The 23585-nt window shown below is 37.3% G+C and overlaps 1 protein-coding gene across 2 annotated transcripts in view; it reads left to right on the top strand.

Moving 5' to 3' along the window:
• The window catches only part of WDR64 (WD repeat domain 64), a 149936-nt gene that overhangs the window by 120304 nt on the left and 6047 nt on the right, over positions 1 to 23585 (top strand). For both annotated transcript variants that reach the window (XM_049633850.1, XM_049633852.1), the window contains 10 exons: positions 969 to 1038; positions 2652 to 2688; positions 3253 to 3392; positions 5515 to 5620; positions 10584 to 10642; positions 14114 to 14223; positions 17154 to 17342; positions 19380 to 19485; positions 22263 to 22343; positions 23179 to 23289. In XM_049633850.1, coding sequence (XP_049489807.1) covers positions 969 to 1038; positions 2652 to 2688; positions 3253 to 3392; positions 5515 to 5620; positions 10584 to 10642; positions 14114 to 14223; positions 17154 to 17342; positions 19380 to 19485; positions 22263 to 22343; positions 23179 to 23289 — 1009 coding nt within the window. The remainder of the gene's footprint in view (positions 1 to 968; positions 1039 to 2651; positions 2689 to 3252; positions 3393 to 5514; positions 5621 to 10583; positions 10643 to 14113; positions 14224 to 17153; positions 17343 to 19379; positions 19486 to 22262; positions 22344 to 23178; positions 23290 to 23585) is intronic.

Below are 23585 nucleotides of genomic sequence, written 5' to 3'. Positions count from 1 at the left end.
AGGTACAATTGAGGGAAGACATAAATTGGGTATGCTACTTGGCTTAAGCTTTCTTCCCTGCTACTATCTTTTGTAGGTAGGTGGTCCTCTGGGATCTGATTTGCTGTGTGGGGTTCTCATTTCCCTTACCATGTCAGCCTCACAGCGATCTCTACACTAGTAGAAGAGGTAGAAAATGCCCACTTGACCACACTTGTGGCCAGAATAAGGAAGGACTTGCAGGGCAAATTTAAACCTATAGCAGAAGGTTTCATATGACATCTGCTAAAATGGAGCCATCTCCATTCATTTCTGAGGGGGAAGGATATTGTTTTCTAAATATTTAAGAAAAACTATTTTTTCTGTCTAGATGCGCTTCAGAGTTCTGATTTTCAGGCAACATGTAATGGGAAAGGAAATGAGAAAGCAAAGGCTTCCATGTTGGTTTTGAGTCACCCAGCAGTGAGCAAGAATGTACCACCTTCCCTACCCCTTGACTTGAAATTGTCTTAACTGAGACTATTTTGAAGACTTGTTCCATATCAGTGCCCTCACTGGAACCTAAGTCACTTTCCAGTTCATTCCAGCAGAGCACGGCCGAGACAACCAGGCTAGAACTGGGGATTGCAGAGCAGAGCAGGGGTTAGCCAGGCTTTTCAGGGGCCCACCCCCCAACCCTGCTCCTGCCATTTCAGTGTCAGCTCCTGGGAATACATCTAGCCCTGAGCAGTGGTACAGGGCATATTTTTATTTCCCAGACCCAGGCAACATTAAATCTTAATTACTGAGGCTCCCCAACAGCATCTACCAAAACCAGACAGATGAACATTTGTAACCCAAGATAGAAAGTATGATTTGTTTCTTGAGTGGCTCAGTATCCATAGATGATGAGAGAAGTAACCTACTGAAATTAAAGCAGAGAAGAGCACACTTTGTGTAGGATAGAATATCTTAACTTTCCTTCCTTGGGCTTTTCCCTCTTCCTGTAGGAGATCAAGTCAGGATTCTGTGTGCTCCTCATCACAATGTGATTCTAGTAAAGGTCCACAGAGTAGCAAGGTAAGCAACAAATAGAAAGAGTATGTCTTCCTGTTATATCCAATGTTGGTTTAGAAATAGTGATTGGCCCCACTTGAGATGCTCTTTTGAGAGAAGGTCAAGGTGGAAAAACTGTGTGTACATGCATGTGTAAAATCTGTTTTGTTTTGTATTTTCAAGGTTTTCATATCTGAAAATAAACCATACATATAAATAAAATACATTACATATGCTATCTTTACATTTCTGAAATAATAAATCAATTTTAGACAACCTCTTTTGCTAAAAAGTATTACATACATTATACAGGGAAGAGACGACACACAGTAATACTGTGGTTTTCAAACTCTGTTCTCAGTCCATAGATTTGGCACATTACATCTCTAGTAGGATTTTGTTTTATTTTGTTTGAATAGTTTTTATGTTTATTTATTTTTTGAGAGAGAGAGAGAGAGTTGGGGAGGGGCAGAGAGACAGGGAGACAGAGAATCCAAAGCAGACTCCAGGTTCTGAGCTGTCAGCAGAGCCTGACCTGATGGGCTCGAATTCATGAACCATGAGATCATGATCTGACCCGAAGTTGGATGCTTAACGAACTGAGCCACCCAGGCTCCCCTCTAGTAGGATTTTGTTTTAAAGGAAACTTTTCCCTGGAAAAATTATTTTAAAATGACTAGCATGATGAAAAGAATAAACTCACAAGGATGTAAGAGTCAGACAGACTTGTACTTCAATCAGGTGCTCTGATTAGCTTTAGAGACATCACCTAATCTCTGAGTTTTGTTTCTTTATCAAATAAAGTCTAATTCACATGGTTGCTAATAGAATTGGAGATCATGTACACCAAGAACATGGCATGCATTACACACATAATTGCTCTCATTGTTATGCCCTCCCTAAGCCACTAGAATGTTGTGTTACAGATACCATATTTATGAACATGACAATCTCTGCAATATACTTTTTAAAATAATTAATTCAAAAACAACTTCAGGGGTGCTTGGGATAGCTCAGTCAGTTGAGTGTCAGACTCTTGATTTTGGCTCAGGTCATGACCCCTTAGTTGTGGAATCAAGCCCCACATTGGGCTCTGCACTTAGCATGCAGCCTGCTTAAGATTCTCTCTCTTTCTCTCTGCCCCTCTCCCCCATCTCTCTCCTTCTCTCTCTCTCTCTCTGAAATAAAAAAATAAAATAAAATAAAAACTTCAAAAAGAATGCTGAGAAATGTAAAATTAACAGAGAACAAACTGATGGTTGCCAGGGGGAGAGGATGAGGGATGGGCAAAATAGGTGCAGCGGAGGGGGAGTTACAGGCTTCCAGTTATGGGGTGAATAAATCCCAAGAAAAAAGATATAGATAGAGCATAGAGAATATAGTCGGTACAGTAACAGCATTGTATGGGGACAGATGGTAGCTACACTTGTGGTGAGCATGGCATAACTTAAAGACCTACCCAATTGCTGTGTTGTACACCTAAAACTAATGGAACGATGTAACATTGTGTGTCAACTATACTCAAATGTTTAAAAATTAAAAAAAAATGTAAATGCACCTGAAGAATCTAACTCATCCAGTACATCTCATTTCCTTACAATGTCACGGAAATGCTTTCTTTTTCTCCCCTAATTCAGGGAAGCAAACAGAGCATACATGACACTGAGGTTAAACGTAAGTATGAGATCACCTCTCTTTCTTGTAACAATTTCTTGTTACGGGAGTTCGGGTTCTAGAACAGTCTTATGAATATACATTATATCCTTTCTGTGGCTAAATGTTAAGGAGGTGGTATAAGATTCAGTAGTCTAAGAGGCAGAATTTCCATTATGATGATGCTGTTTTAAATACTAATTCTAGATTTTTAAAAATCCAATGCATTACTGAGCTTCTTAGTCTTGAGTCCATTTTCCTAAAACTTACACTAGATTCATAAGCCATTTGGGATGTGTAAGACTTACACTGGGTATATATCTAGTTTTAGCTGTTATATACAACGTGGAGGCTTTTGTAATAAGATGAAAAATAATTTCTTCCCCCCAGTGATCTAGGATTCTATTTGTTAATGCTTTTTTTGTTCTCTGCCCTGAGTGAAGTTATCTGAGGTTGAAAAAAATATTCTAGGGAAAAGAATGTGTTGTCTTACTATTTTCCTACCTGGCTCCTCTTTTATGTTCTATAAAATTTGTAATTCCAAGTATTGCAAACACCCATGGTAGCTCGTTAACTTTCCTGTAGGTGAACAAACTGATGTCACAATGGGAGAGCAACATCCAGTGGACAAAAAACATCCTGGAGGCACCAATTTAATAGAAGCTCAGCCCCCTATCATTGTCAGTGCTCATGAGGATGGACATCTTCGTTTGTGGACTATGGAGGTGATGGGACCCATTGTTTACCTGGAACAGCAGAGAATGAGAAAGATAATAGTATTGTGGAATGAATCCTAGCCTTCTAAGGTTCCAGAGAACATCCAATTCTAGTATTTTTCAACCTTATAACAAATTGTGGTTCCTCAGCCTTCTCACTGAAAGTGCGACTCAAACATTACAATAGGACAGTTCTGTAACTCGGGTCAAATGATCAAAACTCCTAAGTTAACTATTTCAAATCTTTCTTTTCTTTAAATTGAGCTATGAGTACATGCCGCTAACTATTTCATTGGATATTTAAATAACATTAGAGGATATTAATTACAGTAAAAGAATATTACAGTAAAAGAATATAAGAACACTCAAATATTGAGTATGTATAAATTTTTAGTTATCTAAACTATTGGAAGAAGTTATTACATTGTACTGAGTGTCCTTAAGTATTTTACAATGAAAAAATAGCTTTTATTTCCCAGAAGATTTTAAATGACTTGGAGCGGAGGGTGGCAGAGTTTAAAACTAGGAAGACAGAAATGATGGAAGGAAGGATCTTGATGGAAGGTGTTGATAACAACGAAATCAGTAGAGAGGCAAGAAGCCACTAGAGAGGCAAGTGAGAAAAGAGCCACCATTTTGTATGGCAGATAGTGAGACCCAGTGACACAGAATAGCGCAGGCGTCTGCTGGGTAAAACGTCCAGGTCTGTCAATAGATCTTAGCGTGTAAGTGGGAAAATCTTGGTTTGAAAATACAAACTTTTTGAAACAATTTTTAAATTTCATTTTAGAGAGAGAGAGAGAGACAGAGCAAGTGGGGGAGGGGGAGGAGGTAGGGGGAGAGAGAGAGAATCCTAAGCAGGCTCACATCCAGCACTGAGCCTGACGTGGGGCTCGATCTCACGACTGTGAGATTATGACCTGAGCTGAAATCAAGAGTTGGTCACCACCCAGGCGCCCCAAAAATACAAACTATCATTAACAACTTTTCCTGAGAGTATCTTGGTATTGGAGCAATGCCTTTTTTTTTTTTTTTTTTCTGATAGAGAAATAAGAGTGACAGAAGGAAGATTATACCCAAATAAATCTCAGGAAATGATTAGCAGACTCAAATTCTCTCTTCTTTTTTTTTAATGTTTATTTATTTATTTATTTTGATGAGTGGGGGGAGCACAAGCAGGGGAGGGGCCGAGAGAGGGAGAGAGAAAGAATCCCAAGCAGGCTCTATGCTGTCAGTGCAGAGCCCCATGTAGGGCTGGATCCCAGGAACCATGATATCATGACTTGAACCAAAATCAAGAGTCAGATGCTTAACCAACTGAGCCACCCAGGTGCCCTATCAAATTCTCTGTTCTGGGGTGCCTGGGTGGCTCAGTCGGTTGAGCATCCGACTTTGGCTCAGGTCATGATCTCGCAGTTGGCAAGTTTGAGCCCCTCGTAGGGCTCAGTGCTGACAGCTCAGAGCCTGGAGCCTGCTTCAGATTCTCTCTCTCTCTCTCTCTCTCTCTCTCTCTGCCCCTCCCCTGCTCATACTCTGTCTCTCTGTGTCTCAAAAATAAAATAAAAATTAAAAAAAAATTAAATCTCTCTTCTGAAGCAGGGATGTTTATTGTCTAAGTGAGGCAGTGCTTGTGGAAAATCCTTCCTGGTGCTGACTTATCCTAAGCACTGAAAAATAATCTGCTGAATTTGAATCTCCTACAATCTCTTTATCTTGCACCAATTTTCAAAATAGATATGTCTGAAAACGTAAGTGCAATATTACTGGTTGAGATACACTTAAACAAGTGAGATACACTTAAACCTGAAAAGAATGTTTGTTTAGAAGGGGAATACGTACCTGGAAAAGAGGTCTGAGGAAGTTCATGGAAAGGGTCATGGAAGTGCAAGAAACAACCCCCAAGAATAGAAGTGGTCTGTAATAATCAGAGTTTAGATGCTCTTAATAGTTGTTACAGCTTTATGAATATTTAATTTCAAGGAAATAAGTCCCTTCAGATAGTTTCAAATTGTTTTTATTACAAAGAAGAGAAGCATGTTGCAGTAGTAGAGATAACTTTTTAGATGGATTATTTATAGAGAAATCCAACTCTGAGATTAATATTTTATAGAATTTATTATACTTTATTCAGGGAAAGCTACTGAAAGATATGCTGCCTTTCACAAAACATTCTGCCATTTCTCTGACATCGCTGTATACTGATCCATGTACCAGGATACTTCTGACTGGAAATGTGGGTAAGTCATGCTTAGGTAGTCGTCTACAGGTTGCTCCATAACCACATGACATAAAGATGGAGGTAGGAAAATACATGACATTTGTTGAGACAAAAGAAAGAAAAAGAAGGATGCTGAAGCAGGAGAGAGTGTTATGAATAGCTTGCTGAATAAATAGAATAATGAATGAATAGAGCAATGAATAGAACCTATTCCATTCTGAGGTCTTTACTTAGAGTGAGACAATCTTTTTTTCCCCATCTTTAAATGGGGTACACAGTTAAGCGTCCGACATTGGCTCAGGTCATGATCTCACCATTCATGAGTTCGAGCCCCACGTCAGGCTCTGTGCTGATGGCTCAGAGCCTGGAGCCTGCTTTGGGTTCTGTGTCTCCCTCTCTCTGCCCCTTCCGTGCTGATGCTGTCTCTGTCTTTGAAAAATAAATAAACATTGAAAAAAAAATTTTTTAATGGGGTACAGAACTACCTGTTCTCTTACCTTACATATTGGGAAGAATGTAAAGTTTTCATTTTCCATCTTGAATAGGTTATGTTGTATTTATCTCATAAAGGGAGTAACAGCATTAATTAGGAAGGAGAGGGATTCTTTGCTCTCATTAGGGGATTTTGTATTGATTGTTAGAAATCATTGTGTTGGTTTTTCTTCTTTGATGTAACAAAATTCTTTTTTCTAATGCTTTATTTCCTTTCTTTCATCTTTTTAACTAATCATGAATTATCTTTCTTTTCATCTACTTTAAAAGATTATGTGAGTGTGTGAATGAGCATTCCTAGTGTAAAAACATTTTTAAGTTTTAGTAGTGTTCACTTTTAAGTTTTTCCAAAAAACAGACAAAACTAACCAGTTTGTTAGAATTTAGACTGAAACAGCATCTTTTCAGTTAAACAAAAGCTTAGCCCACTTTACTCTTGCTTTTCTTCTACACCCACCCCTTCACTTATCATTTGCTACTGTAACCTTGATATTTGCATTCGGGTACTGCTATTACATTCATATTTAAATTTTAGGGGCACCTGGTGGCTCAGTAGGTTGAGCCTCCGACTTAGGCTCAGGTCATGATCTTGTGGGTTTGAGCCCTGTGTTGGGCTCTGTGCTGACAGCTAGGAGCCTGGAGCCTGCTTCAGATTCTGTATCTCCTTCTCTCACCTCCCTCCCCTGCTTGTGCTCTCTCTCTGTATCTCAAAAATAAATAAATGTTAAACAAAAAGTAATAATACTTAAGTTTTACATCTTTTCTTGAAAGAACATTGTTCTCATTTCAAAACTTAGTCTATGAATCAGTTTGTACCATCAATTATTTCAGTCTTCCGGAGATTGTACAAAATTTTCAATTTTAATGAAGTACAGTTTATCAATGGTTTCTTTCACAGATTGTGCCTTTGATGTTGTTTTTAAAAAGTCATTGCCAAACCCAAGGTTTAGATTTTCTTCCAGTTTTATAGTTTTGCATGTTACGCTTAGAGTTGTTTTGATCTGGGTTTTTTGGCTTTTAGAATTTGGTGGGAAAAGTGTAACGTGCATTTCCAAATTGAGAGTTTTTATCATGAATGGGTATTGAATTTTGTCAACTGCTTTTTCTGCATCTATTGTGATCATGTGATTTTTTTCTTCTTTAGCCTGTTGATAGGATGGATTACATGAAATGATCTTCAAATGCTGACCATTGTGTATAATTCTTTTAATATGCTTATATTTTGATGGGGATTTTTGCATCTATATTCATAACAGCTATTGGTTTATAGTTTTCTCATAATATCTTTGGGTTTGGTATTAGGGTGTGCTGGCCTCATTGAACAAGTTAGAAAGTATTCCCTTTTACTTTATATTCTGGAAGAGTTTGTACATAATTGGTAAGATTTCTTACTTAAATGTGTGATAGAATTCACCATTAAACTCATTTTGACGCAGTGGTTTCTGTTTGGGAAGATTATTAATTAATTTCCTTAATAATATAGACCTGGGGTACCTGGGTGGCTCAGTCAGTTGAGCGTCCTACTCTTGATTTCAGCTGAGATCATGATCTCACAGTCCGGTTCATGGGCCTATATTGGGCACCACACTGACAGCACGAAATTTGCTTGGAGTTCTCTGACCCTCTCCCTCTGACTCCCTACCCCATCCATAAATAAATAAATAAACATTTTTAAAAAATAATATAAGCCTATTCATATTATCTGTTTCTTCTTGGGTGAGTTTTGACAGATTGTGTCTTTCAAGGTATCAGTCCATTTTATCCAGGTTATTAAATTTGTGGGCATGGAATTCATAGTATTCGTTTGTATCCTTTTAATTCCCATGAGATCTTTTTTTCTTAGTTAGCCCGGATAGAAGTTTATCAATTTTGTTGATCTTTTTAAAGAACCAGCTTTTGGTTTTGTTGATTTTTTTCTATTGAGTTCCTATTTTTAGTTTCATTGATTTCCGTTCTGATTTTTACTTCATTTATTCTGCTTACTTTGGTGAATTTTTTTTTATCTCATTCTAAAAGAGAAGTTTAGATTATAGATCTTCCTTTTGTTTCTAATATTTGCACGTAAATTGCCCTGTGAGCACTGTTTTTGCTGCTTCCCTCTAATTTTGATGTCATATTTTCATTTTTATTTAGTTCAAAATATTTAAAACTTTCTCTTGAGATTTTTTTCTATGATCTATTATTTAGAAGTATGTTGTCTCATCTCTAATTATTTTGGGATTTTCCAGCTCCCTTTCTCTTATTGATTTCCAATTTCATTCCATTGTAGTCTGGGGACATACACTATATGATTTCTCTTATTTCAAATTGGTTAAGATATAATTTATTGCCCAGAATTTGGTCTATCTTGGTGAATGATAGCTTGAGATTAATATGGGTTTTGCTGTGTTTGGATGCAGTAGTCTATAGATATCAATTATATCTAGTTGAATGATGGTGTGATTAAGTTCAACTATGTCCTTACTGATTTTCTGCCCCCTGGGTCTGTCCATTTCTGATAGATGGGTGTGAAGTTTCCAACTATAACAGTGTATTATCTATTTCTCCTTGCAATTCTATCAGTTTTCAGCTGCATATCTTGATACTGTGATGTTAGGCACATACATGTTTTTCTTTTAATTTTTAATGTTTATTTTTGAGAGAGAGAGTGGGGGGGAGGGGCAGAAAGAGAGGGAGACACAGAATCCAAAGCAGGCTCCAGGCTCTGAGCTGCCAGCACAGAGCCCGATGCAGGGTTCAAACTTAACAACCGCGAGATCATGACCTGAACCAAAGTCCGATGCTTAACTGACTGAGCCACCCAGGTGCCCCGGCACATACATGTTAAGGATAGTTATGTCTTCTTGGAGAATTGCCCCTTTATCATTATGTAATGTCTTTCTTTATCCCTAATAATTTTTCTTACTCTGAAGTCTTCTCTGAAACATAGATGCTCTTCCTTTCTTTTGATTTGCATTAACATGGTAAGTCGTTCTCTATCCCTTTACTTTTAGTCTACATGTATCCTTATATATAAAGTGGATTTCTTGTAAGCAACATATAATTGGGTGTTGTTTTTTAATCCATTCTGACAATCTCAGTCTTTTAAGTGGTTTACTTAGACTGCTGACATCTAAAGTGATTTTTGATATAGATCTACCATATTTCTTATCGTGTTCTATTTATTCCTCGTTTTTGTTCTTATTTTTGTCTTTCACTCTTTTTCTGCCTTTTGTGGTTTTAAGTGACCTTTCATATTATTCTACTTTCTCTTAGCATATCAATTATGTATCTTTTTAAAATTTTTTGAATGGTTTCCCTAGAGTTTGCAATATACATTTACAACTAATTCGTGTCAAACAAGTCTACACCACCTCCCCGGTAATATGAGTACCTTATAATAACAAAATATTCCTAATTTCTTCCTTGTGTCACTACTGTCATTCAGCTCAAGTACCTATAAGTTACAATTGTCAAATACATTGTTGCTATTATTGCTTTAATAAATTGCTTTTACTTTATCTTCATTTATTCCTTCTCTTATGCTCTTCTTTTCTTTATATAAATCTTAATTTCTTACCTATATCATTTTCCTTCTCTCTTAAGAACTTCTTTTACTACTTCGTGCAAGGCAAGTTTACTAGCAACAAATTGTCTCCGGTTTTGTTTGTCTGGGAAAGTCACCTTTCTCCTTCACTTTTGAAGGGACTTCTAAGCACTTCACAAGGGACATAATGCTAGGTTGATGGTTTTTCTCTCAACACTTAAATATTTCATTCCATTCTCTGCTAACTTTCATGGTTTCTGAGAAGTTAGATGTAATTCTTATATTGTTCTTTTATAGATAAGATATTCCCCCCTCTGGTTTCTTTCAAGATTTTTTTTCTTTCTGCAGTTTGAATATGCCTAGATGTAGTCCTTTTTGCTTTTTTTAAATAATTTTTTAATGTTTATTTATTTTTTGAGACAGACAGACAGACAGACATGTGCGGGGGAGGGGCAGAGAGAGAGTGAGACACAGAATCCAAAGCAGGCTCCAGGTTCTGATCCAGATTCAGCACAGAGCCCGATGTGGGGCTTGAACTCACAAACTGTGAGATCATGACCTGAGCCAAAGTCAGACATTTAGCCAACTGAGCCACTCAGGCACCCTATTGCTTTTTTTTAAATCTAGTTTTGTAACTATCATGTGGATTGTAGGATGATTATCTCTCTAATGGTTTGGATTCCATTTGGTAGTGTTGTTTTCATTTCTATTTCATCTACCCTGACATCTAGAGGAAATTTGACTTTGAGCATACATGGCAACAGTAAGTCACAATGAGGTTGCCATAAATCAGAATTCCTATGTATAAGTGATATAATTTTTTTTCTTTCATTTCTGGTTTTTCAGATTCTATTTTATTTACCATTATAAATGCCTAAGTCAAATTAATTTGGCGGGCTGGATAGTATTTGCTTAGACAAAAAGGATACCTAACTAAAGATTTCAATGCTTACATTTTCTACAGAAGGACATGTTATCCTTTGCAGCATTAGTTCCTTCCTGGATCCACCTCACAATGAAAAGGTAGGAACTTTAGTTTTAGTTTAATTCATGAACCAGAAACTGACCATTTTTCTGTGCTAGACACCACAAAAGATAGAAATGCAAGCCAAGACTTCCTACTCTGGAGTCATATATAATACTATTGAATCTTAACAGTATTTTATCTTGATGGACACTGAGAAATGTATAGAGTTGTTGAATCATTATATGGTACACTTGAAACTAACATAACAGTCTATGTTAATTATACTTGAAATAAAAAAAAGAAAAAAGAAACAAGCTACATGCCAAATAATAATGGTTTACTGGTGAAAAGAAAGAATGAGTGAGTGAGTGAGTGATCTAGCCACTGGCCACATTACATCATCTTCATGTTTTGATTTATTTGAAAGAATCTATGTAGAAACCCAGAGCTTAAAAAAGTTCACAAATCATCTAGTCCTCCACAGTCAGTTTATATATCTGACATAACTTTACAGAAAGAGATGCTATTAAGAGACTCTTAAAAACTGAGAACAAACTGAGGGTTGATGGGGGGGTGGGAGGGAGGGGAGGGTGGGCAATGGGTATTGAGGAGGGCACCTTTTGGGATGAGCACTGGGTGTTGTATGGAAACCAATTTGACAATAAACTTCATATATTGAAGAAAAAAAAGAAAAAGAAAAAAATAAATAAATAAACATTAAAAAAAAAAAAAACCAGAAAGAGATGCTATAACTTTTCCTTACAGGCCTAATCTAGTGCCCAACCATTGGGGATGAAAAATACAGCACAGGGAATATAGTCAATAACACTGCAATAACATGTTATCATGCTATCAGGGTGAGCACTGAGTAGTGTACAGTATGTTGTCCACTTGAAACTAACATAACATTACATGCCAACTATACCTGAATTTAAAAAAAAGAAACTCTTCCTCACATCTAGTCTAAATCTTCCTTGTGATTCAAACATATTTTATGCTCTTTTTAGAGTGAACGCAATGTAAATGTCACCATCCTTATTTAAAACCACCTGAATATGAACTTTTTGTGTCAATGTGGATAAACAAATATGCCTACATCTATTATAAAGACTCAACTTGACTAATTAAAAGTTACAGCAAGGAAGCACTATTTTACCATAGACTTATTTCTCTTCAAGGTCATATTTTAAATCTAAAACGTAAATAAATAGTATTTCTTTTACTATTATTTTCCTATGGTTACATAGATTAAGATTGGATTCCTTGCAGAGTGTCACAGAATGGTACTGTTTCAAACCTTATTTCAGTTGATCCATAGAATTTTCTTTTTGTTTCCAAGAACCAATTATGGTTTTCTAATGTTCAGATGTTTATTTTTCCTATGATTATCTCCACTTTGCAGAGGGGGAATCAGAGACTGTCTTGCCTTAACTCCATGTAGACAGTTAATGACTTAGTCAGGACTAGAGCCAGGCTTCTTGTCCTCAAGTCTAGTGTTTTTTCCATATATAACACTCACTGCTATCAGATAGAAAACAACGTTCAAACAACTTGTGAAGCACAAAGTTTCACTTATCAACAGGTATAAATGGTCTGAAATCAAGTCATGTTGTGAGCAGAACAAAAACAAATGACATGCTTGAACCATATATAAGTGGAAAGTTATCTGTTCTCCCTTAATTTTGATGATTATCATATATTGTTATTAATTTTAAGGCACAAAAGTATGACCCAAAAAGCTTACAGTTTTGCAAATGAACTTTCTATAAACTGTGATACAAGACCTTATAAAATTTAGAGAAAATCTTAAAAACAAAGTTATAAAATAATATTGAATTAAACTATCAGTGGAATTTATTTTAAAGCATTTTCACCAATTTATAAAAGCAAAGAATTTATTTTAATAACTTATTTGAAATTACTCCATATTCAATGTCATTTCAACCTTTTTCTGTATTTTGGCAATGTATTTTTTCCACTTTGTACATGGCTATATACAACAGAATCCCATTATAAGATGTCTCATTATTACACAGATTAATATATATCATGAATTAAATCAGGTTCAGTTATAGATTACAACTAGTTACAATAAACACCTAATATGTCAGTGCATACATCAGATGTTAATCTGCTTCTCTTGCAACATCACTATTAAAAAGATGCTCTATATAATATAGATATTCTAAGAGATAGGATAGTCAAAACCTGTCCACAGGAAGAGAAATCATACATATGATAATATACATTTGTCTACAAAAAAAAAAAGTCTTAGAGCAATGTTTTCCTAAATACAGGTTATAACCCACTAGTGGGTTATAAAACCAGTGTAATGAGTGGTGACCAGTATTTTAATTTAAAAGGGGAATAAAATGCAATAGAATAGAATAGATGATATCAGTGTGCATTGCACATAGTAAGGTTAAGAATCTGAAATGTGTCCGGTATGCACGTGCAGATATTGTATATGTTGACATCTGTAAAATGTCTTTCTTACTATAGATATGGCCCATAGTAGAGAAACACTTGCCTAAGTGAATCCAATCCCAAAGCAGAGAAAGAACCCTTGGATGACAAGTTATTATTGAATAACTATGAGACAATAAGAAGTAAGAGAATGCAGATTTCACCCTGGTTGTCTAAGAACAACTAGAGGGGATTGAGTCAGAAGGTCAATAAATTTAGGAGGAGTTGTGTCTGAACTTTGTTCAAGTCTAAATGAATAGGAGGCTCATAAGAAAACTCCAAGCTGCCAGAATTCTAGCTACACATATATCCTAGGTAGATGACCCCAGAAGAAGTAGTGCTTGGTGTGAGTTCATCAGTGATAGAGACAGAATGTGCTCTAAGGAGATGTTGCTACAGAGTCAGCTTTCCAGTGGACAACTCTAGTTCACACAGTTCAGGCCTGTTTAAAGGCTCTAGACTTAAGGATAAGCCACATCTTGAATCGATAGACCTCTGAGGTCTATCAAAGAGAATGAGCCAGGCCCATTCTAATTGTTGATTCCTTGTGATATCGTATATAACCCTACTAGCTCCATCACCACCACCGCCACCACCAAAAAAAGAGAACAAAATCACCAGGGCTATCTCTGGATAAAATTTGAAAACACGGAAGTTTTGCCAACTTCCCCTTCGGTCCTCACCTTTCAGCTCTGCTTCCTCCTGCCCCTGATTCCACTCTGCCTCTGCCTATCCCACAGCCTTTCTCCTAAGGCTTTTCTTTTGCCTACTCATCTTGTAATCCTCAACTAAATGTTCATCCTCACTTAAATGAGAAATTGCTAAAGACATAAGGTCTTTCTTCTCCCAGGAATACATGAGATGAACAAACACCTAAAAATGGAGTTAGGGTACCTGAGCAAGGAAAAAGAGCTCGCAGGGAGAGGGGTTTCGACTTGCACAGATGTCCACACCCATTCACTTGGAAGCTTGGCTCATTCGTGGTTACTGGTTTTGCTTGAGATTGGATTATGATCAGCACATACTTATGCTACAGAATATGCTTTATTGTTGCTTTCTAGAAACTGAAGCAGCGGCTTGCCTGGCGTGCTCATTCTTTAGAAATTGTTCAAGTAATCTACGTAGAAGACAAACAAGTGGTACTTACTGCCTCCGTTGATGGCTCAGTAAGGTATGGACCTTCATATTGTGAATTTAGGGTTTTGAGCACGAGAAGTAAAAATTTTAAGCCACAGTTTAAGTTTATACCCAAATACAATCTTGATTGGATAATTAAAATAAATACATAAACAAACAAACAAAATGTGGCACGCAGAAAGGGCTTTGGAAAGATGGCCACTGGCTTAGAATTGTTTTCCATGTCCAAGGAGACAAGATGCCCTGCTCATCCATGTCAGAGTATGACAAATACTTCAATAAAAGTGTTTTTTGTGTACTCATTTCAAAGAATGAAGCAAGATGATTATCTCAGAGAGATAGACCCAAGCCCAGGAATAGCCACAGGAGACACAGGATCAGAAGGCATAAAGAAAGTCATAGCAAAGTGCAACTCAACACTGAGAAAAGTGAAAGCAAGCTAATGTTTTCATGGACACTGTGATTGATTCTGCAAAGCCTACTTATTTCTAATTGCCTGGATAATGCTAAGGATGCATACACCAATACTGAACACACACACACACACACACACATACACACATACACACATACACACATACAAAAAGAAAGGAAATGCCATGACATTTCTTGAGACAAATTGCTGCATATTAAAATGTGTCAAAATCATGGTAATGAATTATCCTCTTGGGAGAATAAAGTCAGGTAAGATCGAGAGTGGTAGAGAGGTTTCAAAGTGTGCTGGAGAGTTTAAACATAGTGAAGGCAAAAAGGAAGGAATATTTTACATTGGGTAAAAGACCCTGTGTGAGCCTGGGGCTGGTTTGAATCTTCACCTTGAAGGAAATAGCCTCCAAAGGATTTTAAGTGAAGGACTAACATAATCTGATTTACATTTTTTAAAAAAAATAACGTGTAGGGAATGGATTTCAGAGCAGCAAGGTGGGAGCAAAGAGACCAGTTGGAAGTCTATGCTGAGTGCAGGTGCCTGGACTAGGGCAGTGGCAACAGTGCTGGAAGCAGATAGTCTGGATCTGAGAACTGTCCAGGAGATAAATTCCAGGAGACATAAACTGTAACTGAAAGGGAAGGTAAGCAGTGGATGTCAAGCCTACTTCCTGCCATATACCACTCAGTGAACGATGGTACCATTCATTAAGAGAGGAGGCACTTAAGAAAAAAAAAGAAAAAAGAGAGAGAAAGGAGGCACTAAAAGAGGAAAATACTTTAAATATGGAAGGGTGAAAGTAAATTATTAGAAATGTTGAGTGAAAGGTGAGTCTGGAAGGGGGCAAGGTCCTAACTGGGGTTAAACAGAGCTCTTCCTCCGCCAGAAAGGGAATGTGTTATTTTATTTATAGGAAAAATTAAAAACATGTCATTTCATTATTACAGATGTTTTTCACAACTCTGTCCCTTGGGTCTCTGTTCCAGTTTATTTTCAGCTACCTGTCAGCAGAAGTGCTAATTGGGGATTGTAATACACACAGGCACGCACACACAAATGCACGTGTGCACGTGCACCACATGTCACATGTGCACACACTTCTGTTGTTATGAGCATTCCCTGCTCAGAAATTTCTTTTATATGATTCCTTCAAGTGGAGATCTCCCTAGATACTCAATTCAGAAAAAGTAGCTCTATGAATAACTATCTCAGATACACTTCCCTTTATAACTAAGCTATGTCCTTTTGCAAACACTGGCTGCCACTTTCCAAAGGGGTAGGGAATTTTAACATTCTAAATCTTTGTTTTCAAAAAGATTGTGATATTATAATAGGAAAAAGTGTAATAAAGACTTAGCTCTTAGAGGATAGACAGGGCTAAGATACTTATCTAAGACCCAGGAAATCAGGCTGAGAGGTGGGATAAGTCATCTGGAAGAATTCCACGTGCAGCAGGAAATGTCACAAAACAAGATCAGAAGCTGCTTCAGTCCTGACCTAGAATAGAGTGAGTTTGGAGTTGTCCTAAAGGTAGTCCTTACCCTCTAACTTCTGTGCTGGAAGGACCTGTCCATTTCACTTTGGTGAAGGCTCTGGCAAGGCAGTGTAGGAGAATTAGAATATGTAAGGGATGTAAAATGCTCATGTTACATTCTTAGGATGCTATTAGGTGTGAGGAGTCCTGGCTAGATACCTCTCCTCTGTCCTCTCCTCAATGCCCGCCCCCGTGACCTGGGAAACCACTTGAACTTGGTGGAATTTACTCTTACCTCATTTAGTGTGTCCTCCTCATGGGCCATGATGACTGCTTCCATCATTTGTTACTCTGAGGTTGAAGTCAAGATATAAAAGCAAGATCTTCCACATACTGTTTTATCTTTCCTTAAGATGCAGGGCACACACTCCTGCTAAGGATATTCTATAGGACTTTAAATCAAGTGGGCTGCTTAGAGGGATCTCACAGAGTGACCTGATGGTAAAACTATGCATATGGATAAAAAAAAAAACAACACTTCTTTTGTCACCTTATTTCATAACTCAGTTGTGAAAAATAGTATGGTTTTTCCAGAACAGTAGGAGTTATGGATGGAGGTTGAGAGGATTTTGTTAATAATAAAAGCATCCTTAGGAAACTCCTCCCACAAGCCCTACTGATGCTGATGCAGAGGTAGACAACTAAGATATAGCACACTGTAAGGCCTAATTCAACTAGCATACTGTCAGCCAACACAGGTTCTGATCACAATGAATGAACAGTGTTATTTTGGGAAATATCCATTCCTTGTGTTCTGATTTTAATGAATGGCCATCATAAGTACAGATTCAAATCAACATTTCCCAAAATTGTTGTTGATTAGAATTCTAATGGATAAAAATGCTTATGCTATGATTGGTTCCATGTATTTAACAGGAATAGTCCTCGATTCAAGCTTAAAATCTCTGATGGACCAGTAAAAACCCATATAAAATGATCTAATAAACAATAACTTTCACTGAATTCCAGTTACTTTCTTCTCCCTACTTTTGCCTTTCCTCAGGGTCTGGCATGCCCTCAATGGTCATTACTGTGGATATTTTGGACAGCGAAGAATGTTTGAAATATCACCAACAAATGATTTCATTTTGCCATGTGATGTTAATGAATATCCCATAGAAATAAAAGAAGAAAACAAATTCACAGAGAAGACGCAAAAATATGAATATCCTCTGGTATTTGACCGGCAAAAGTAAGACCACTGGGTTTTTCTTTAGATGAGCAGACAAGAATTAAACTCTATTTTTTTAAGTTTATTTATTTATTTTAAGAAAGAGCACAAGCAGGAAAGGGGCAAAGAAATGAGAGAGAGAATCTCAAGCAGGCTCAGTGCCATCAACACAAAGCCCAATGTGGGGCTCAAACTCACAAACCGTGAGATCATGACCTGAGCTGAAACCAAGAGTCAGACACTTAACCGACTGAGCCACCCAGGCACCCCAAGAATGTGACACTGTGCTGGACATGGAGAATTCAAAGGTGAAAAGTCCAGGACTTTTCAATAACATTGCAATCCAGTGGAGGGGAAAAATATGTAAACAAAAAGCTACAGTTCAGTATAATAGTACTTCTAGGAAAATGTAATTCTCAAGATAATCACCAAGGGATAGATGGGATGTAACCAAACAAGACCAAAGAGGCAACTTTGATCTTCTATGTTTCCTTAAATCATGGGTAAGTAAAATCACTAAATAATGAAAGACTATGATGTAGTTTTTCAAGACTGGGGGGTCCAGTGAGCAAGTAAGGACGACGTGGTGGGAGATAAAGCAAGAAAATTTTATAGATGCCAAATCGCAATGGGTTTTGTAACAGACCAACAGAAGGATTTTAAGCTTTACAGAAATCATAGTGACAGAATACAGAAGAGAAAAAACAAGTCTGAAGAAAAGGATAGTGCATTTGGTTTTGGACAAGTGTAAGTCTAGATGTTTGTGGGACATCCAAGTGAAGATATTTAATGAGCATTGAGATAGACCTGTCTGGTTGTTGAAAAGAAAACCACATGCACATGGTATGATGACAAGTGGTAGTGAGGACACATTTGTAGAACGTGGCAGTGAAGTCACATAGGACAACAGAAAAGTAAACACACGATTGGCATTATTTCAGCTGATGACCTCAGAGAGGGTAATGTCAGTGGAGTGGTGGGTAACAATCACATGCTAGTGCTTGAGAAATAAATAGGAGATGTGAGGTGATGATAGTATATATTGCTTTGTAAGGAAGTCAGATAGCTCTAACGTTAAACAAGAGTTTGATTCATGGGTATGCTTGTGTCTCAAGGACACCTGAGCACTGCTTAAAGGCTTAGAAAAAGAGGACAGTTACCTAGTAGGGAACAGAGTGTTGGCAAAAGGTGTTTTGCGCTTTTGTAACATTCAGTTCTGGTTTTGATGTGGTTGGATCTTTGTCATTATGGAAGTGATTGGAGCTTAACTGAGCTCAACATCAGCAAAGCATGGGGGTCCTCCCTGGACTGATAATATAGAGCAGACCAGAACAGGGGGAACTGACCAGATGAGTCAAAAATGGGAAGAAGCAGAAGGGATTGTCTAAAATAAATCCCTTTAGGGAAATCGTAAGTGCGCCAAAGCTGGAGAGATTGCATGCCATCATCTAGTCCAATAGTTGGTAGAAGAAACAGAAATTGAAGCAAAGTGTCACAAGCCACACAGCAGCAATTTTAGAAGAATCGACAAGGGTTCCACGTGACTGCCAAGACTCCACTGAAGGGTTCAAGCCTTGCCTTGACTGGCCAGCAAGAGCTCCAGAGAAGAGGTCGTGCCAAAACATGAGGTGGTGTAGTAGAGTCAAGACTCATCAAGTTGTGGTAAAGTTCCCCACACACAGTTGATCAATGGGTAATTGCTGAGCCTTGAACATCCATTTATCTTAGTACTCAAAATAGTATATTCTAATTTGGTAATATGCATCTCCTTCGCTAGCTCTGTGAGTTCCTTGAGGATTAAGACCATGTTTTATACATGTTTATATACCCAGTTCTTAGCTTAGTGCTTAGCACACAATAGGCACTTAAAAGGTATTTGAGTGAACAAATAAAGAATGACTAGTTAAGTGCAGAGGTAGCATCATTAGGACTGGTGCCATGAAAGCCAGAGAATTTGGGACCCAGAGAAAGAAGGATTTAATGGATACATGTGCAGTAGGCAGAGAATAAAAGATGTGGGTATGTGCTGAACAGTTTTTCTTGTATCTTTTTACACAGATGGAAAAAAATGAGCTCAATGTCTTTGCTTTTCAAACGTACACCTCCCAAGGCCTTTGAAGTGGATCATGATTTTAAGTTTTTCAAGTCTCTCTCTTCTCCCAAGGTAGCCTTAAAACAAACAAGTGAACAAAAAAAGATAAAGCACTTTGCTTTTGTTTTCCTGAATTTAGATCTCTCTGGTATATTAGTTTTCTATTATTGCTGTTACAAATTACTACCAACTTGGTGGCTTAAACAATATAAATTCATTATCTTATAGTTCTGTATGTCAGAAGTCTGTCCTGGTTCTCATTGGTCTAAAATTAAAGTGTTTCCAGAGCTATGTTCCTTTTATAGAGGCTGTAGGGGAGAATCTCAATGCTTTAGTTGGGGGCCCTCCTCCTTCATCTTCAAAGCCAGACATATTGCTTCTCCCTGACCATCTTCCTGTGGTCACATGTCTGTGACCCTATGGGAAAGGTTCTCTGTTTTTAAGGATGCCTGGGATTAGATTGGACCCACCTGTATAATCCACCTCAAGGTTCCTGACCTAAATCACATCTGCAAAGTTCCTTTTGCCAAGTAAGGCAGTGAAACCATAGGTTGGGGGTGGGAGAAATAGGATGTGGACATCTTTGGTTGCCATGATTCTGCCTATCACAGACTGACACACTTTTCTCCAGTGCAGAATTAGGAGAGAAATGGGTCCTGCTATTCATTCTATTTGCAATATTTGTAAAAAGTGGATATAGCATGAGTCTTTAGGCTAAGGTGTGGTATTAATTGAAATCAATTTCTTCAAGATCTTCAACACAATAAGCCAAACTTAACCTTTTTAAACTTGTCTCCTGTTACTAACCTACCATTGCCCCACCCTCTACAGATCAGGCTAGTTGTTATTTCCTGAGCATTCCTGCCTTCTGCTCCAGTTCGCCTGAGCTGTCCGTACCACATCTGTGACCTTTCTCTGTCAAGTCCACCCCACCTTTGTAATTGACAAAAGATTAGTATTCAGAATAGAAAAGGAACTCCTAAAAAAATCAATAAGAAAAAAAGACAGTCCAATTTAAAAAATGGTCAAATACTTGAATAGATACATCACAGAAGGAAAAAAAAAATTGCCAATAAGCACATGATGAGATGCTCATTAGTAAACATGGAAATCCACATCAATAATATTATGAGATATCATTTTACACCCAGCAGATTGGCAAATGTCAGAGAGTCTGACAATATCAAGGGTCAGTGTGCATTTGGCACAATCAGAACACTAATCTGCTGGTGGAAATAGTGTAAATTGGTAGAACCACTTTGGAAAACAATATGGCGTTATCTAGTAAAGTTGAAAATAGTTATAGTATCCTAGATATATATCTTTGGGAAACCTTTAAACACATGGTTAGGAGGCAGGCACAAGAATGTTCAGAGCAGTACTGTTTGTAATAGAAAAAACTGAAAGCAGCCTAAATGCTCACAGACATTATAATTGGAACATAATTATGGCATATCTATAAATTGGAATACTACAGAAGAGTGAATATAAATGGACCAAAACAACACTCATGTATATGAATAATTGTTTGACACATGCTATTAAATGGGAAAAGTTTTGCTTAAGAATATGTACATAATTATTTCATTTGTATAAAAGTCAAGAAGAAGCCAAACTAAATAAAATATTGTTTGGGCAAAAATTTACATAAAGTAAAACTATATAAACGAAAGCAAGAGAATTAAAAGCACAAAGTTCAGGACAGTCATTACATTTTAAAGGCAGATGAAAAGGACTCAGAACCTCAAAGTTGAGGGTATTGTTTCAATACATAAAACAGAGCAGTGGGTCCATGGATGTTCATTATGTCATTATTCTTTCACATTATCAACTTCATAATTTGATAAATACTTAATATTTTCCAAATTAAATAGTTTTCATAAGTCCTGCCTTTCTGTCCAAATGGAACTCAGCTGCTCCCAGAGGGCAGGGTGACAAGGAGGAGAAGGACAGGATGGGGAGTGGGACAGACTTAGGTTTAGTCTTAAATAATTTTATCTCTTTATTCATCTGCAAACCCTTCAAAGTGTTGTGGTGAGGATTAGATGTGAAGATGCATACAGTTACATCACAGATTCTCAATAAATGTTAATTCTACATTCTCCAACAACCCTGATCCCTCCCTGCTTTGTGTTTTATAGCGTATTCATTTACCATGTTCTCCAATGAATCAGTATTTTTTTATGTACTCATCTTTACTTCCCACTCACCACTGAGTCCTAAGCTCTTTATGGCCAAAAACTTATGCATAGCATATAACTCAATTTTGTTGAATAGGATTGAAATAGTACAACCTAAAAATAAAGACTGGTATGTCCTTTTAACATTCTCTTCCAATTTGAAGATAAGAAATAATTTTTTAAATAATTTAACTGTAATATTAAATACATTTTGGGGAAATCTTTAGCAAAGTTTAAAAGGCCTTGAAACAATCAAATGCCCCAAGGATTGTCTACCCCTTAGCTCAACTTTATCTTCTCAATTCATTGGTAAAATAATAAAACGTTAATGCTAAAGTTGAATTAAAACACCCTTTTCTTAGGAATCTCTGAATTCTTCCAGAATCTTGTTTTGCCTATTCCTTTTCTTTCTCAATTATATAAAATGTATTCATTCACTTCTTTTTGACATATCATTATCAGTAATAATAATACAATGATAGTAAATCTTACATTTGAGTAGCACACTATCTGTGTTATTTCATTTGATCCTCATAAATAGTCAACAGGGAAAGAACTTGCCCAAGATCACTCAGCTAATAAGCATCAGAGTCAGGATTTAAACCCAGGAATTTTGCCACTGATAGAATGTGCCGACATCACTAAACATCCACTTCCTGTGTTTTGCAGATTCGAAGACGTGCCTTAGAAGGATTCCTGATGGAAAACAGAGAGGCAGGGATTGTTTTCGGCTCTCTTCCTATATATAGGGTAAGTTGGAGGCTTCTAGAACTGGAGTAGTTAGAAAACAAGGAATCTGATGTCTCATTCCCGACCTTGGGCTACCCAACAAGGTTGAAGAAAATCACATAACCAAGCAGACTGATGCTTCTATGAGCGTGCTGCATCTGATCCCAAAGAAGTCTCTAGTTCTAGATGTCCATGGTCTTGACCATTTGCCTCTGCCATTTCACGTTAAACAACACTATAAGAAACTATTTCAGATTTTAACCTGGCTCTTCATCACCTACAGGATAAAATCCAAATACCTTTAGCCTGGCATACAAACTTTTCATAATCTGGCATCTGCCTGAACTGTATGATCTCATTTTCTACCACATTCTCCCATGTACCTTATACTCCAGCTGTGCCAAATTACTTGCCATTCCTTAAGCATCACCACTCTTCCCTCTTCTGTGACTTTGCCTGTGCTGTCCGTTGGCCCAGAATTCATCCTCTGCCCAGAATTTTCTCCTCCTTACTCATTCTCTTCCAGTCTCCACTAGAGCTAACCTCTGTTAAATTAAACAACTAATTAAACCAAGAATAATAAACTGAAGAAGAAATACTTCAACTTAACCTTAACTTATTATTTCATAAAATGTTATTTCTCCTTCCCAAGAACATGTTCCCTGTAATAGGGTCAAACACTTAAGCTACAGATAATGCTAAGGATGAAGTGTCAAGAAGTCATAGTGGGCATCTGGGAAGGAGGGGTATATTTTAAAGCAGTTGAACCTTTCCCTATTCTCCACCCCCGTGAATTCACATTACAGGTGTAATCACCTTAAATATGTCTCACTAAATCTTTACTTATGGCTTCTAGGTACCAAGCCCCACTAGCCTAAGATTTCTTCCACTCATTGGTTCAGAAGCACGAAGGGAATCTTCTGACATCAATCCAGGAAAAAAGAAGGGAGGTCACACTCATGATAAGGTTAGTACTTAGAATTCCTAGTGTATTCCTTTTCTGTGTGGACTGTTAATTATTTCTTTGTTCCCAGGGACATTCTGGGCGTAAGATTTTCTCAGCCCATATTCTTATCATGAATATTCCAGGATGCATGTGTTTTAGCTCTGTGAGATGGAAATCATGAATTTGCTGGACAGAGAGGAAAAATTAAACAGGACCTCTGAACCTGACAAATGAAATTTTTCCAGAGCTAATTCAAGACTTAGATTCACTGCCTACTTCTAAAAGCTAGTATCAGTTGATGAATGGATAAAGAAGTT

The sequence above is a fragment of the Panthera uncia genome, chromosome F1 (assembly GCF_023721935.1).
Source record: "Panthera uncia isolate 11264 chromosome F1, Puncia_PCG_1.0, whole genome shotgun sequence".
NCBI lineage: Eukaryota > Metazoa > Chordata > Mammalia > Carnivora > Felidae > Panthera > Panthera uncia.
The sequence above is the reverse complement of the archived record's forward strand: the minus strand, read 5'-3'. Positions and strand labels throughout refer to the sequence as shown.